The sequence below is a fragment of the Choloepus didactylus genome, chromosome 5, assembly GCF_015220235.1.
Source record: "Choloepus didactylus isolate mChoDid1 chromosome 5, mChoDid1.pri, whole genome shotgun sequence".
Lineage (NCBI taxonomy): Eukaryota > Metazoa > Chordata > Mammalia > Pilosa > Megalonychidae > Choloepus > Choloepus didactylus.
Window position 1 is genome coordinate 144224763 of NC_051311.1, and position 15068 is coordinate 144239830.

Consider the following 15068-nt stretch of genomic DNA (forward strand, 5'->3'; position numbering starts at 1 on the left):
TTGGCACTGCCACGTTTCCCAGCCACTTTAGTGCTTAGCTGGCATGTCCACTACTTTCACCATCTTCGGTTGTGCACAGTCACTAATATCCTGGAGGCCTTAGATGACAGTGCATTGTGAAGGTCTCCAGTGCAGTGGGAAAGATCAATAGTCCTTTCCTTTTTGTGTCTTTTACTCAATTATAGGAGGCCCAATTCATATGTTGGGGCCCATGCTCCAATATCTCACAGAGGTTTAAGTGACACGGTTCTTTCAGGTTTTTCTTTCAGCATTCTTTCTCCATAAGCCCAATATATGCATCCATGGAACTGGATTTGGGATGATTTGAGTGACAGATGCCAAGTCGTATTCCTGGTAATGCCTTCCTGCTGTAATGAGTCCGAGTAACTAAGTTGATTCTGTTGTACTTCCTCTCTTCCTCCCTTAGGATGGATTTTTTCTTGGGGGAGTCAAACAGGTGCACCTCCCCCCTTCACTGGACTTGCCCAGACGTGTCGGGACCTTGCTTTGGCTCAAGCTTGGCTCCCCCACCACAGCTGTTTCCAACAGACCATGCTCTTCTTTTCCTTTGATCCTATTTGGCCTAGTTAGGATCATCCTGAGAGCTTGCCAAGATTGGGTTGCAGCTTGACTGCCTCAAAACACAAACTCAGAATTGGTTGACAAGACCAATACCCAGGGGGTCCTTAGTTTGAATGAATAGTGCCAGAAACTTCTAGTCTCCCTGGATGATGTCCCTTGTTGGAGGCCAGAATGTTTATCAGTTTCCATGACATTGCAATTACAACATCTTAAATTTTATTAGAATTCTAGAAACTTATCACCTGGTGTGAAATATAGAACTGCACATAATAATGTATACTGAATGGAGATTTTGAAATTTTTCATTTAAAGACCACAGGGCTTGACATACAAAAACTCAAATGTTTGTTGAATGGGTGAATGAAAGCCAAGAAGCTCTGCCTAGTCAATTGATATTAAGAGATTAAAATGAAGTTCCAAATGTAACCTTATTTTCCAGTAGCACCTTCAGGCATATTATCTTTAGGAAATACCTCAGAGATTTCAAAGTATAATTTTGTCAGTGCGACGAGGGATTCAGATATATCTTAATTAAGAGCAGTTCATTTCAAGACAACAGATATTTTTTGTTCCTCAGGAAACCTCACTTGGGGACAAACATTTTTGGGTTATTTTCAGCTTTAACCGATAACCCAACAAGTAGGTGTTTAACTGAAAACCAGACTCCTCTGATGTGCTTGTGTTTATGGTGTGGAGTCTGAGGCTATGAAAGATGAAACTTTCTGCCCGCAGTGACTATCCAGTCTGGTGAGGGACAAATGATAAACCCATACAAAACATTATGGAAACAAAACAAAAGCAGATATAAACCACATGGTACAGATAACAAGCTCCTTCAGGTGGCCTAAACATAAGGTTTTAGGGAAACAGTTCATCAGTGGCTTTTGGGTTTCTGTCTTTATAGTTCAGTATTTCCAGAGACACTTTTCCCTATCAAAGACCTTCATGTAGCTTCCTCCTTAGGACAGATCCAGCTTTGCCGTGGTGTAGACAGTCTGGGGAAAATGAAAAATGCCCTTTTTCTTGCACAGTGGTGTTACTTCCTTCCTTTCAGGAATGGCTCATAACTCATAGAAGGTGTGAGTCCTGAATGAATATTCTTTTCATCTCCTGGGAAGTGGGCCTGACTGTAGATAAAGCATTTGTTGTGTCAGCAGTGGGCTTGTAACAGCTTTGATTACTTGCTTGATGACGAAAGTTTTAACTTGGATAAAAACGGCAAGAAAAGGAAAAGGGCCCATTTCTTTATTTTGCTCTTTTTATTTGGGTGGCAGTTGAGAAAGATCGTGCCAGGGAGGTCTGTAGGGTCTCTGGGAATCTGAAATATTAGGAGGGCATTCTCTTGCAGGTTTGTTTATCACTTGTTTCTGAGAGGGACCATTCATGCTCGCCTGCAGGCAGGATCTTATCAGCCTGCAGGATCTTATCAGCGAGCCCTACCTCTCACTGGGTGAGCCCTGGTGTCAGGATCCTCAGGGCAGATCGCTTATGTCCCAGCCATCCCTCAGCACCTGCCCCCACACACCAAACCACCCAGGGCTGGCAAATGTATTATAATTCTCAGGACTCCCCCCCCACCCTTCCGCTCCCAGGGCATTTGTTCAGAGATCTCCTCTGACCTGGGTCCTCCAGGGTGGTCTTTTCTTCTTGCTTCTAAACTAAAGAAAGAGAGGAATAAAACATTTGTGGAGATCCAGAACCAACCGGAATTTGCCTTAAACTGTATCCCTGTCTTATCAATGATTTATGTGCCAGCCTGAGTGGATAGAAAGCTGGGTTTGGGGGAAGAAAAGAATAATTTCTAAATTTTGTTTTTTCAAACCAAATTTTTAGCCCGAACATTAAAAAAAAAAACTGATATACACTATAAAACTGCCATTCAGCTAAGTGACAAGGAAGGGTTGGGATCAATAGTTCAAAGAGGACAAGGTGAATTTTGCCTTTTAATATGAGGCTTAAGCAAACACAATCCTGAAATCCCCTTTTAAAACGGGATTAGTGAAGCAGTAGTAAAGACGTTTCCATGGTCTGTTTATTTATTCATCGAATATTTACTTCACAGAATTATGGTCTTTGGCTCTGCCCCTGTGTGGGCTTGTAGTCCCACGCTCTCTCTCCACAGCCGGTCCTGGCCTGCTCACTTATATAGCTGTTGAAAGATGGCATCTGGCTGCTACGAATGGACCAAGGTGTCACAGCACTGGGCCATGCAACCCCCCCACTGAGACAAGAGCAGGCTTTTTTCCTACAGCTTTCTGCAAGAATCTTGGAATATGGTGAGCACAATCAGTCTCTTTGGATGTCAACTGTCTGACCATGAGAGGACATTTAAGTTCTTACAGGGCTCACTGGCTCAGACCAGAGGGTAACTGGCCAAGTCATACAGTTTAGTAGGAACTTAAACTCCAGGAGCTAGTGCTGGCCAGCAGGGCTGGCCCAGAGCCCCTGGAGCGCCTGTTGGCAAACAGTGCAGTTTTCCTAGTTGATCAACACCCGAGAAGTTCCTGGAGATGTCTATCAGCACTTGCTGATTTGCCTTTGACAATAAGGAGAGAGCGAATAAGATGAGAAAATCAGATTGCTTGGTTTGAATTTCACCTTCTAAAAGGTCTAGTAAAATAACTAAAGGTGGGCATAGGAAGGAGAAAAAATAAAAAGTAGAAGTGAAGTTGTCCAGTTCACCAACCGTATGACCAGGGTTTAAGCTGGGTTGGTTGGCTATCTTTTCCCTTCTGGAAAACGTGGGACACGCTAGCCTTTTCAGTGAGGAGAAGGCTGATAGAACAGGTTGTTGTAGTGCACTCTGGTGACACAAGGCCTGAAATATTGCACCTGGGACTGCAAAGAGATATTAAATGTTATTTCTCTAATAATAACTGTGGTGGGCATAATGACACACACTCCAAGATGCCCATGTCCTGATCCTCGAAATCCATTATTATGTTACCTTATCTGGCAAAAGGAACTTTGCAGATGTGGTTAAGTTAAAGATCTCGAGATGGGCAGATTATCTTAGATTGTCTGGCTGGTCCCAATATAATCTTAAAAAGGGAGGCAGTCTTTGTTGCTCATATGTGGCACTCTCTCTCTACCTAAGCCACCTAGGCAGGTGAACTCACTTCCCTCCCCCCTACATGGGACCAGACTCCCAGGGGTGTAAATCTCCCTGGCAACGCAGGATATGACTCCCGGGGATGAATCTGGACCTGGCATCGTGGGATTGGGAACATCTTCTTGACCAAAAGGGGGATGTGAAATGAAACGAAATAAAGATTCGGTGGCTGAGAGATTTTAAATGGAGTCAAGAGGTCACTGTGGTGGACATTCTTATGCACTATATAGATAACTCTCTTTAGGTTTTAATGTATTGGAATAGCTAGAAGTAAATACCTGAAACTACCAAACTCCAACCCAGTAGCCTTGACTCTTGAAGACGATTGTATAGCAATGCAGCTTACAGGGGGTGACAGTGTGATTGTGAAAGCCTTGTGGATCACACTCTCTTTATCCAGTGTATGGATGGATGAGTAGAAAAATGGGGACAAAATCTAAATGAAAAATAGAGTGGGATGGGGGGGTGATTTGAGTGTTCTTTTTTTTATTCTTATTCTTTCTGGTATAAGGAAAATGTTCAAAAATAGATTGGGGTGATGAATGCACAACTGTAAGATGGTTCTGTGAACAGTTGATTGTACACCATGGATGATTGTATGGTATGTGAATGTATCTCAAACTGAATTTAATTTTAAAAATTTAAAAAAAAGGGAGGCAAGAGTATTGGAGTCAGGGAGGAGAGGTGACACGGAAGCAGAGGATCGGAGTCAGAGAGCGGTTTGAGGATGCCAGTGCTGCCTTTCAGGAAGGAGGAAGAGGCACCAGCTGAGGACCGCAGGTGGCCTCTAGGAGCTGGAAAAGGCAAAGGAAGGAATCATATTCTCCCCTAGAGCCTCTAAAAGGAAACAGCCCTGCCAACACCTTGAATTCAGGCTTCTGACCTCCAGAACTGTACAATGATACATTCGTGGTGTTTTAAGCCACTGAGTTTGTGGTAATTTGTTATATCAGTGATAGGAAACCAATACAATAATATAAACAACATAAAATCATAATCAGAACTATTAGTTAATGGGAAAAATGAAAGAGAATTGTTTCAGGCGTGGTCCTCAGAAGAGGGCATCAGTTCCTGGTTCTCCAAAAGGCAGTGAAGTATGCAAGAGTTTTGTTCTGATCATCCAAGCAGGCCCTTCTCAGGGGTCCTTGGTTTGCTCAGGATTTTTATGGGACAAACTAGGTCCCTTGGTAGAGCTTTCCCAACTTGTGCTTGGATATCTGTGTGTAGAATCAGAGTTAATTTTTATTTTTTCACTCAGAAACAAAACCCATGTGTAGCCATAATGGTCAGTTTTGTAGGGCAGAGAGCTCCAGGGTCCTTGAAGATTGTGATCATAAAGACTTCATGGAATTGCATCAATCACCTGCTTCTCCTTGACCTCTTCCTTCCCAAACCTGAATACAAGTGGCCTTCAGCCACCAGGGAAGTGAAATGGTGCCTGGTTCTTCTCTCAGTGAGAATCCCCCCAACCTGAAAATCGTGTTCCATCATTCAAAACATGTTTTTTGAGCACATGTTTATGCTGTGATGTGTGCTAGCTGCTGGGGGAGCTAATCAAATAAGCCCTAGTCCCTGCTCACTGGAAGCTTGTGTTAGTGAGACATTTTGCAAAGTGCAGTATCTAGGAGGGTAGCATCAAATTTATCTGGTAAAGCTATTAAAAATACAGGTTACCAGATTGTGGTTAGAGAGAAAAAAACAAAACATTGGTCTAGTGCAGTGGTTCTCAACTGGGGGTGGTAATTTGTCCCTTAAGGGACATTTGACAATGTCTGGAGACAGTTTTGGTTGTCACATCCAGGAGAGGAGGGATGCTGCTGGCATCTAGTGGGTAGAAGCCAGAGATGCTACTAAGCATCCTCCAATGCTCAGAACAGCCCTCTGTGATAAAGAATTATCTAGCCCAAATTGTCAATTGTGCCAAGGTTGAGAAACTGTGATCTAGTGGGTAAGTCTGACACACAAATAATATACATACACATATATAATGTATGTATAAAATATACATATTCATAAACGTGTGTGTGTGTGTGTGTGTGTGTGTATAAAATGCAATCTTGGAACATAGTAGAGGAATCCAGGACAGGGACAGACTAAAAACAGAGTTCAAATCAAGATCCTGTCAGGAGGAATAAACCATATGAGTTATGTGAACAGCAGAATGTAATGGAAAGTATTATTAACTAGGTATACAGTTGTTAATTAGGTAACTAAAGGGGCAAAAAGAGAACTCTAAGTTATCATAGAGGTAACATCTAGTGGAAGAAACCAGAAACCAGCCCCCCACCCCCTTCCAGGCATGAAGAAACAATGGGAAGAGACTGGAATTACTACAGTTAGAAATTTAGAGGAGGGACCCTGTGGAGCTGAAATTCAGACCACTAAAAGGGATGTGCCAGCTGGCCAGGGTGGGGTGGTGAGATGAACCTGGTTTTACTTGCATGCAATATTGGAAAAACTGCAAACGGAGTTTAGCTGCTGATGTGGGCTGGGACTGCTGCTGCCAGGGTGCAGGAACATTGCTGGGGTGGTTCTTACAGGCCCAGGAGACCTCCGGAAGAAAACAGCGCCCCTTATAGCCAGAACCTAACTTGGAGCCTCCTGGCAAAGCAGAAAGTGATTTGCCACGTCCCAGTCCCGGTGTCAGAAAGCTGAGTATAGAAGGGTGGGTTTGGATTTGAGTCAATAACTTAATAACCAAGACATATCTGTAGAAGTTGAGACTACAGCTGAATAACTGGGACATATTTGTAGCTTTGGTAAGATACAGATGTCTGTGTCCTGCCCCGAATGCACTGCATCAGAATATCTTGGAGGTAAAGCCCTGAATGTGCATCTTTCAAGAGTTCCATGGGTGAATCTGACATGCAGCCTACATTGAGAATCTTGAGTAGCCATGAAGCATCATTAACAGTTTTACACAGCAAAATCCCACACTGCTAATTTTTCAACTGAGTGAAGGACCTGTGTTGGTGGGTTATAAATAGCTATGGAGATGGTAAACACCTTATTCTTTTATTGAAAGACGACGAAAAGAGGAGCCCCAAACTTTCAGATTTCCCTGTTTTGCTTGTCTTAAGATGTAAAAGAGGGGAGTAAAGGAAAGAGGGAAGTGGGGGGGGGTGTGTGAAGAAAGCATAGCAGGAAAAATTGTTTATGGTGAATAAGGTGGGCACGTGAATTGGATTTTATCTAAATAAGTGAAAATGTAGGTAACACATTTTTATCTAAGCCATTTTGATCAAAGAAGCAGAAATAAAGTGGCAACCAAAATCGACCAGATTTGAGAAATGGCAAAGGAGAGGAAGTTCTGACTGTCCAGTTGATTAGGCTTCACATGCCAACTGTGATTTGCACTGAAGCCTTTGGAAGGCCATATTACACGGAAATCATTTGGCTTGGATGTTAGAACTGAGTTCAAATTTCAGTTCTGCCACCTGCTTGTTGGTTGATGAGTTGTTTGAGTAATTTTCCTCAATCCATAGAGTAGGGGTGATAGTAGCTTTCCCATGGGACCATTGAGATCTTTGTTAAAACAATATAAGGTATCTAACTACAGTGCCAGCCACCCATTACCTATTGGGGTGTCCTTCTCCCCTTGTCCACGCTCATTTCTGCTCCCTCAGCCCAGAAGCTCACCTATGGCCCCTCCTCTGCCTTTTTCCCCCCCTTTCTGCACTATCAAGAAGAGAGAAAGCCAAGTACCAAGACCTTTACCCCTGAAAGTAACTGTCCTTCTCTGAAATTATACCATGGTAAAGTTGCACCGCAAAGAGAGACATTGCTAAAGACATGCATTTCTTTTTTAAAGTTTTTTTTTTTTTTACTCAATTTGTAACTCAGAGTGGGTGCTCTGCTCACAGGTTAGCTTTGCACCACTGGCTGTTATGATGACAGAATTATGAGCTGTACATAAACCCTTCTCGTGTAGGACGTAATTGTCCCCTACTCTAACCTCTATAGCTTCTTTCCCCACTTCTTCCCACCTCCATCTGAGAATCATTAGAGAATCCTATTCTTTCAAAGAATCGAACCTTGGAAAATTCTCTCTAGAATGTTGTAGAGAGTAGCCAGTTCACTGCAACTGCTTAGCAATGTGCTGTTCGGCTCCCAGCCTCCTGTTGGGCGCCAGGCTCTGCATCCTGCTCAAGGGGTGAAGACTATGCCACATGCTACAGGAAGGTTTCCAGCCACCAATTCTCAGGGATTGGAGAAGTATCCTGCATGCACATGACTGTGGTTTTATCATCTTGCACTCATTACTATATCCAGGAAGATAGAATTTTTATTATGCAACAAAACTGCTGCTCTAGGGTAAACTTTCACACAAAGCAACTGTGTTCTTGATTGAATCAGCTAAAACAAAAATAAAGGGGCAGGAAACAAACCTGGGACAGGTTTCAGGCCTTTTTCTTTTTTTTTTTTTTTTAAATAGCTAATTTTAGAGAAGCCCTTGGATATGCAAAGAGAACAAATGGGCACCTCTGAAGAATAAACTTGCCTTTCCAAGGAGAAACAAATGGCAAGAATCATAACAGCCAAGTACAATGGAAGTTCCTAGTCTTACTTTCCTTGTACACCAGATGAAAAAATAATCATTTGTCGCTATGTATTTTAACCATTTTGAAATTTTTAAACATTAAAAAAAATACATGGTATCCTGGGAATCCCACCCACTTTACATGTTGAAGTTGAATGCTGCTTTTTGAAGTATCAGCAACAATAAACATTTACTTAGCAACTAAAATGTGCAAAACTCACGGAGATACAAAGGCAAGCAGATACAGACAACCCGGAGCTATGCCATCGCATTAGCGTCCTGTAGTTAAAGTGGTCTGAATAAACTCATCCAGATTCTAGAGCTCGTTATGTGTGGCAGTTTTTCTTTCATTCAGAACATTTTTATTGTCTCAATAAATTTCCTCTATCCATCTCTCTCCCGAACAGTATCAAGCATATAGGACCTGATCTCTGCTCCAAAGCAGTGAAGCTAAGAGGCAAAATCAGTGTTGCTTTACAAGGCTAAACTTTCATGTATTCTTGATTATGTACCAAAAGTATAGGAGTATAGATGAGGGAGGAAGAGATAGGGGAAGAAGGAAGAGGTCACTGGGAAATGAATGGATGAGGAAGGCATCATAGATGACAAGGAGCTTGATATAGACATTGCCCAAAGAATTTAGATGGGGGTCAGTGATAGGGGAGAGAGGGAAGGAGGTATGTATAAAGAAAAGGAAGGTATAGGATATGTTTGGGGCCAGTAAAGAAATAAGTTACACTAGAACCCTCTCTTTCTATTAGATTGGGGAAAAAAAGATTGGAGACAAGATAAAGGAGTATCTTGACAAAGTAGGCTGTACTGAAGAATTAATCTATCTCAATGTGTGTTTTTTGAATTGTGGTAACATATATCCAGCATCAAATTTCCCATTTTAACCATGATCAAGTATACAATTCAGTGATACTAATTACATTTGCAATATTGTGCTACCATGACCACCATCCATTACCAAAATTTTTCTATCACCCCAAACAAAAACTCTGTACCCATTAATCATTTACTGCCATTCCCCACTCATTTGGTAACTTGCAATTTGCATATTCCGGTTCTTTAATATGAGGGGACTCATACCATATATCTCCTTTTGTGTCTGGCTTATTTCACTCATATGATGTCTTCAAGGTTCACCCATGCTGAAGCATGTATGTATCAGAACTTCATTCCTTTTTACAGCTAAATAATATTCCATTGTTTGTGCATATGACTTTTTGCTTATTTATTATTCACTGACAACCATCTCTGTGTTTTAACACAATACAATTTCTTCCTCATTTAACAGTTCTTTGCAGATATTTTGTGGGTAGATTTACACGTGGTGATTCAGGGATCCAGGTTCCTTCCTTTTTTGCAAGGTTCGTGATGTCCTCTCCATTCAACTGGCTATCCATCCAGTAGAAGGAGACAGTGAGAGCATGGAGGATTGTGTGTGGGAGATTTTTGAGGCCTGGACCTAGATGTGTGTTATTTTATTTCCAGCCACCTCCCAGTCACATGGCCACAACCAACTGCAAGGGAGCCTGGGAAATGTAGTCTAGATCTGTGTCTGGGAGAAAACAAAATGGATTTTGGTGAACCCATAGTCTTTTCAACATTGGCTTTCAATCTGAGTGGGTCAAACTTTATCCTGACACAGTGGCAAGTCAACTTCCACCTCAGCAGGGGTGGGGTCGTGCTCATTAGGAATGTAGGCTCCAAAGGAAGGGGTTTTGCATGTTATAGTCACTGCTAAATCTCCAGTGTCTGGTAGGTCTTTAACGAATATTTGATAAAATACTGAAATGATGGGTGGATGCTGGGAAGGAAACCAGGACATCTTGAACCTTACAGGATGCGTTAGTGGAAGAGAGTTGAGCCAGGGAAGCCAGTTAGAAAGCTACTGTGATCAGCCTATAGAGCCTGGTTTAGGGTGGTAACTGTGGGAATTAGTTCATTTTTAGAAGCAGAAATGTTTACTTCTGCTATTTTAATTTTGTTAGCTTATGACACAGCCACAACTTATAGTTTAACCAGAGATCCCTGCTGAGTTGAAATTATAGAAGCAGGTTGTGAGCTGCAACAACTGTGCCCTTAGGAAGGGCCTGGGACTCTTTGGAGGCATTAATTAGAATCCAGCCTCGGGATTTGGGCTGTGCCACAATAGTGCAACCCAAACAAAATAAAACTTGACCAAACCAGCAAATCCAGATTGGAGTTCAAGTTACTTTAACCGACTCTTGGGAAACACAAACTGCAGTTGTATTATGTATGCAAAATTCACTCTTTGACCTCACTGTAAGGAAAATTACTGCTGTGCACATAATCTTTGCCAGCTCTCCAGAATGTTGGACAAGTTAACTCCTTTGCAATTGTGCAGTATTTTTTTTAATTTTAATTTTGAAATCTGTTTGAAAAATAGATGCTGATCCAACAAGAACAGAGAAAGAAAATCAATGAAAAGAATGTGTTCTCTGTGCACCTAAGAGAGCCAACAGAGGCAACCTCTTGTGACCGGAGACTTCAGGATTTTAGGAAGTTGCTCGTAACTGAATTTCTTTGAAATTAAAAGCCAAGGGCAGCATCCTGTCCTCCCTCTAGGTTTGCCTTTTGAGGTTTATATATAAGCTGTGGCAAACCTCAGAGTCTGAACTTGACTCAGGTTACCTCCCTCTGAAATCTGGTGAAAGGCCCCTAACTTTAAGACTATGCAGAGTTGAGTGAGGAATCCCACAATAGCCAGGATTCTTAAGAGATTTTCAGTGATTCTTGCTGATCTGGAAATAATGTGCAAACCACAGAAGAGCTTTTTGTGGTATTTTAGCATGTTCCCTATTGGTTTGGGGAAGAATGTAATATGAAAAAGGCTTAAAAAATAACAAATATTAAAGAGGACATATAACATTGCTTCCCCTTTTCATCCTTCCCCACCAAAAAATAAACTAAAATAATAAAAAACGGCGAGAACAGAAAGGGAAAGGAGAAACAAGGGGCGAAGGCAATAGGCTGGGATGGAAATGAATTTGACTCAGACAGTGGTGGAGAGGGTATGAAGTGCCTTCAGGGGATCTCTCCTGTGGGGGACCCAGGGCTCTTTGAGGTGGGAGTTACTCATTTCCTTGAGATATATATGACCCACTTGAGACAAGCCTACCTGAAGTTTCAACTAGTGTGGGTTCTAGCTCAAATCCCAGAAAAGCCAGTTCACTGAAATTTCATTTGCCTAGTGAACTATTTACCAAATTCACTGATTTTCTAAAAATAAAAAACAAAAGCCAAACTTAATTATTCATGAAGTTTATAGCAATTCTTGTTGCATGGGGTAAGTTTTCATGATCCTTCAGGCAAAGTTGTTAAGTGTAAATGGACTGGAAAGTACATTTTTTTTTCCTGCCTCTGCTTTCTGAATGTGCAGTTGCAGGTTGCTGAGGCTGAAAAAGCAGGTGCTTCTGGTGAGGGAAGGATGAGGGGTATTGGCATCCTGTATCTTTGCCTTCCTGAGAGAGGAGAGATCCTGAAGGGAGGAGAGAGGGGCGATACTCAGGGACAGAGGGCATGGTCTGGCCATCAGAGATCGGGGGTCTAGAGAATAGGAAGGTTTGAGAATGAGGGGCAGTGAAAATATCCGAAGACCCCAGAATTTTTCCCGTAGGCCTCCAAGGTTTTGCTAGTTCTTGCAGTATCCCTCACCAAAAACTTTAAAATTAGTTAATGGAAACAGATTTCTTTAGCTTGGTGAATTCAGTGCAATGATTCTTCTGAAAATTGGCTCTCCACGTATAGATTTCAGCAGATTGGCTCCTTCCTCCAGCTTGAACTCATCAAGGCATCCTAACAGCACCTTCAAGTGAAGGCTTTCTGGAAGAAGAGGTCCTTAGGACCCAAAGAAGGATGGGGATCTGAAAAAGGAAGAAAAACCTCCTTGAAACCCAAAGGGCTCCTTTGCTTGTTTGGGGTTGAGAAGAGAGGCAGCCACCCTATTTAAGGTAGTTTGGTTCAAAAGACAGGCAGTGAAGCCAAATGGGCAGGTATTAAAGAAAAGTTTTATTTGAGGGAAGCCTCAGGGCAGCCCTCACTGGCAGGAAGGCTGCTGGGAGGGGAAAGCCCGCAGTTGGGGGTGGGATTCCTTTTTATAGGGCCTTTTGCCAATCAGGAGTTTACACGGTAAGGTACGTGAACTTTGGCCAATAGGGGGTTACACATAGTTTATCTTGTAACTTTGGCAATGCCTGGTTTGTGCATTTGAACAGGAGAGGTGAGGAGGGAGGGAATAAATTTGTGAGGGGGGCAGTGATGGGCAAGAACAAAGAAAGTGGGGTGAAAATGGGGAAAGGGAGGGGGAAGCAAGGTGAGGCATGGTCTGATCTGCAGCCTGGTTTTGCAAAACAGGGAGATGGGGGAGGGGCCCAGGGCCCAGAGCTAATACACCCCACTAGCGTGGCCAACTCCTACTGGTTTGTCTGGGACCTCACTGGCTTTAACAATGAAAGTACCACATCCTGGGAACCCCTTAAATCCCAGGCAAACTGTGTTGGTTAGTCACTATTGCCCTTGGCCAAAGCAATTCTTGAGAGGGAGAAAGATAGAGAGAGATGGTGGTGGGTGGGGGAGGTGGTATATGACCATCTCTTTAGGGGCAGTCTTGTTGCAGCTACAATTTGTAGGATCTACAGGAAAGATAAAGGATACTTGGGAGGAATTGCTTGGATCTCAGTGCTCACCCCAAGGACTTAATACTACAGTAGGGCTTAGGTTTGTTCTGGATATCTTAGTTTTGTAATATAGATGCATTTAACATCTCTAAATGTGCTTTTTGTTTGTTCTCTTTTCTTCAGGAAGGCAGAACACAGTGCGTGAGAGAAGTCTGTCCCATTCTCTCCTGTCCTCAGCACCTTAGTCACATTCCCCCGGGACAGTGCTGCCCCAAATGTTTGGGTGAGTGACTGTTTTCAGGTCAACGAACAGTGTAATTTATTCTCAGATGTTCCATTGAGAGTGTTCATGCACACTTTTATCTTGGAGTTCTCCAGTTGTCCTATTCCATGACTCGTTGGAGACAACTGCCCATCTAAGTACGTACCTAGGATGTGTACAGGGCTTGACTCTTTTTTGCAGCTTCCATGGATGCTTCTTCTCTCGTGTCTTCCCTTGTATCTGTAAACATGGTACATCAGTCAACCTGGGATAAGTAGTCCCCTTGTTGGTGAGAATCACATGAAATAAGCTGTCTTTAATTGGGTGTGTAGCCTCAGTAGGAAGGTATTTGCAAGGCATTTAAAGTCAATGCTTGGACAAATATAAACTAGCATTACTTTTAGAGACAAGACCCTGTGGGAGGTTATCAGGCTGGAAAATGAGAGTTTGGGGAGAGAATAATAGCCAATAGAAAGAGTATTGGCTATTTCTTATTGATCTTTCACTGTGTACCAGGCACCATGCGAAGCACTTTCTATCCTTTTCTCATTTAATCTCCTCAAAAAGCTGTGGATTATATGTACTAAACATAATATGTAATTCCTATGTATAATATAAGTGCTATCATTACTTTTGTTCCGCCGAGAAGGAAATTGATTCTGAGACATTTGCCCAGCTTGTCTGTTATGGTGTTGACATCTGAACAGAAGTCTGTGTGATTCCAAAGCCTGTGCTCTCTCCTGCTGCAGCTCCCCTTCCTGGGAGGGCAGCATGCAAGCTGCCAAGTGAAAGGTGAAAATCCACGTTGGGCAAGCTCTAGAACATGAGACACTCTGGCTTTTGTTCATAATCCATATTTCAGCTCCTCAAGCCCCTGAGCTGGTTGAGGTCATATTATTTAAGATTCAAATAAAAGTAGCTTGACCCACCCTCCATATACAGCAGAAAATCCAGCAACCCCCTAGAATCTCCAAAGGTCCTTGAGGGGCTAATATTTTCCAGGCTGCCTCTGGTTTCGTGTTTCTGCTCTTGTTGATTCCCTCTCTTTCTCTCTCTCTCTGTTTTACATTCTCACTCTCTACATTTTTTTTTTTAACATCATTTTATATGTGGGGGGGCCATCTCCCTCCCCAAGTCTTTTCACATTCAGTTTGTGCCACTGAATCAAGGCTTGGGTAGCCAATTTTACAGGTTTGCAGCCAGTGAGGTTGATTACTTTACAGAGAAGCATGATGAATAATATAAAATGGAATATTAATTTTCCTTGTTCTTAAATGTTCTTAGCCATTTTCCCCCTGGAAAAAATTCACTGATTGTCTTTGCTATTTGAACTCCAGTGTCCTCTAAGTTACTGCCCTGCTCCTTCCTCAAATCATCTCTCCTTTATTTCATAATTTTCTTTCCCCAACTTGAAAAATTCCTGCTCATTTATTTTTCTCATTGCCACCTTATCACAGCCATACCTTGAAGTTTATCCTTCTACAACCAAATTGGCAAGTAAAGGTATTTTGTTAAACTAAGTTTCCTCCCCTTTGAGGTGTTCTGCTAACTCTTCATCTCACAATGTTAGCCTTCCCGCCACATGGAATACATGTATGATATATAAATACATACACACACATTTTAAGTAAATAAGAAATAATTATAAGAACAAAGGAGAGTTGTTTAGACATGTCTGATTGAAGACATTTCCACGGAAATGTGTGCTTCTTGGGTTGCCAATGTGTGCTTGTGCCTCTGGAATAAAATTAGCGAGTTCCCTGGGGTAGAAATCGTCCGTCTGTGGACCATGGTGGAGGCAGTGGTCCATCCGGGCAGGAAAGTCATGACAGAGGAGGTGACATTTGGGCCTGGCCTCGAAGATAAGCTTGACTGCTCCTTTTTTGAAGTGGATAGTGTGGACATGCTCAGTCAGCTCAGAAGTTT

At 42.4% G+C, this 15068-nt stretch overlaps 1 protein-coding gene across 6 annotated transcripts in view; it reads left to right on the forward strand.

Moving 5' to 3' along the window:
* The window catches only part of BMPER (BMP binding endothelial regulator), a 232659-nt gene that overhangs the window by 119372 nt on the left and 98219 nt on the right, over positions 1-15068 (forward strand). For all 6 annotated transcript variants that reach the window (XM_037837058.1, XM_037837052.1, XM_037837053.1 and 3 more), the window contains one exon: positions 13064-13163. In XM_037837058.1, coding sequence (XP_037692986.1) covers positions 13064-13163 — 100 coding nt within the window. The remainder of the gene's footprint in view (positions 1-13063; positions 13164-15068) is intronic.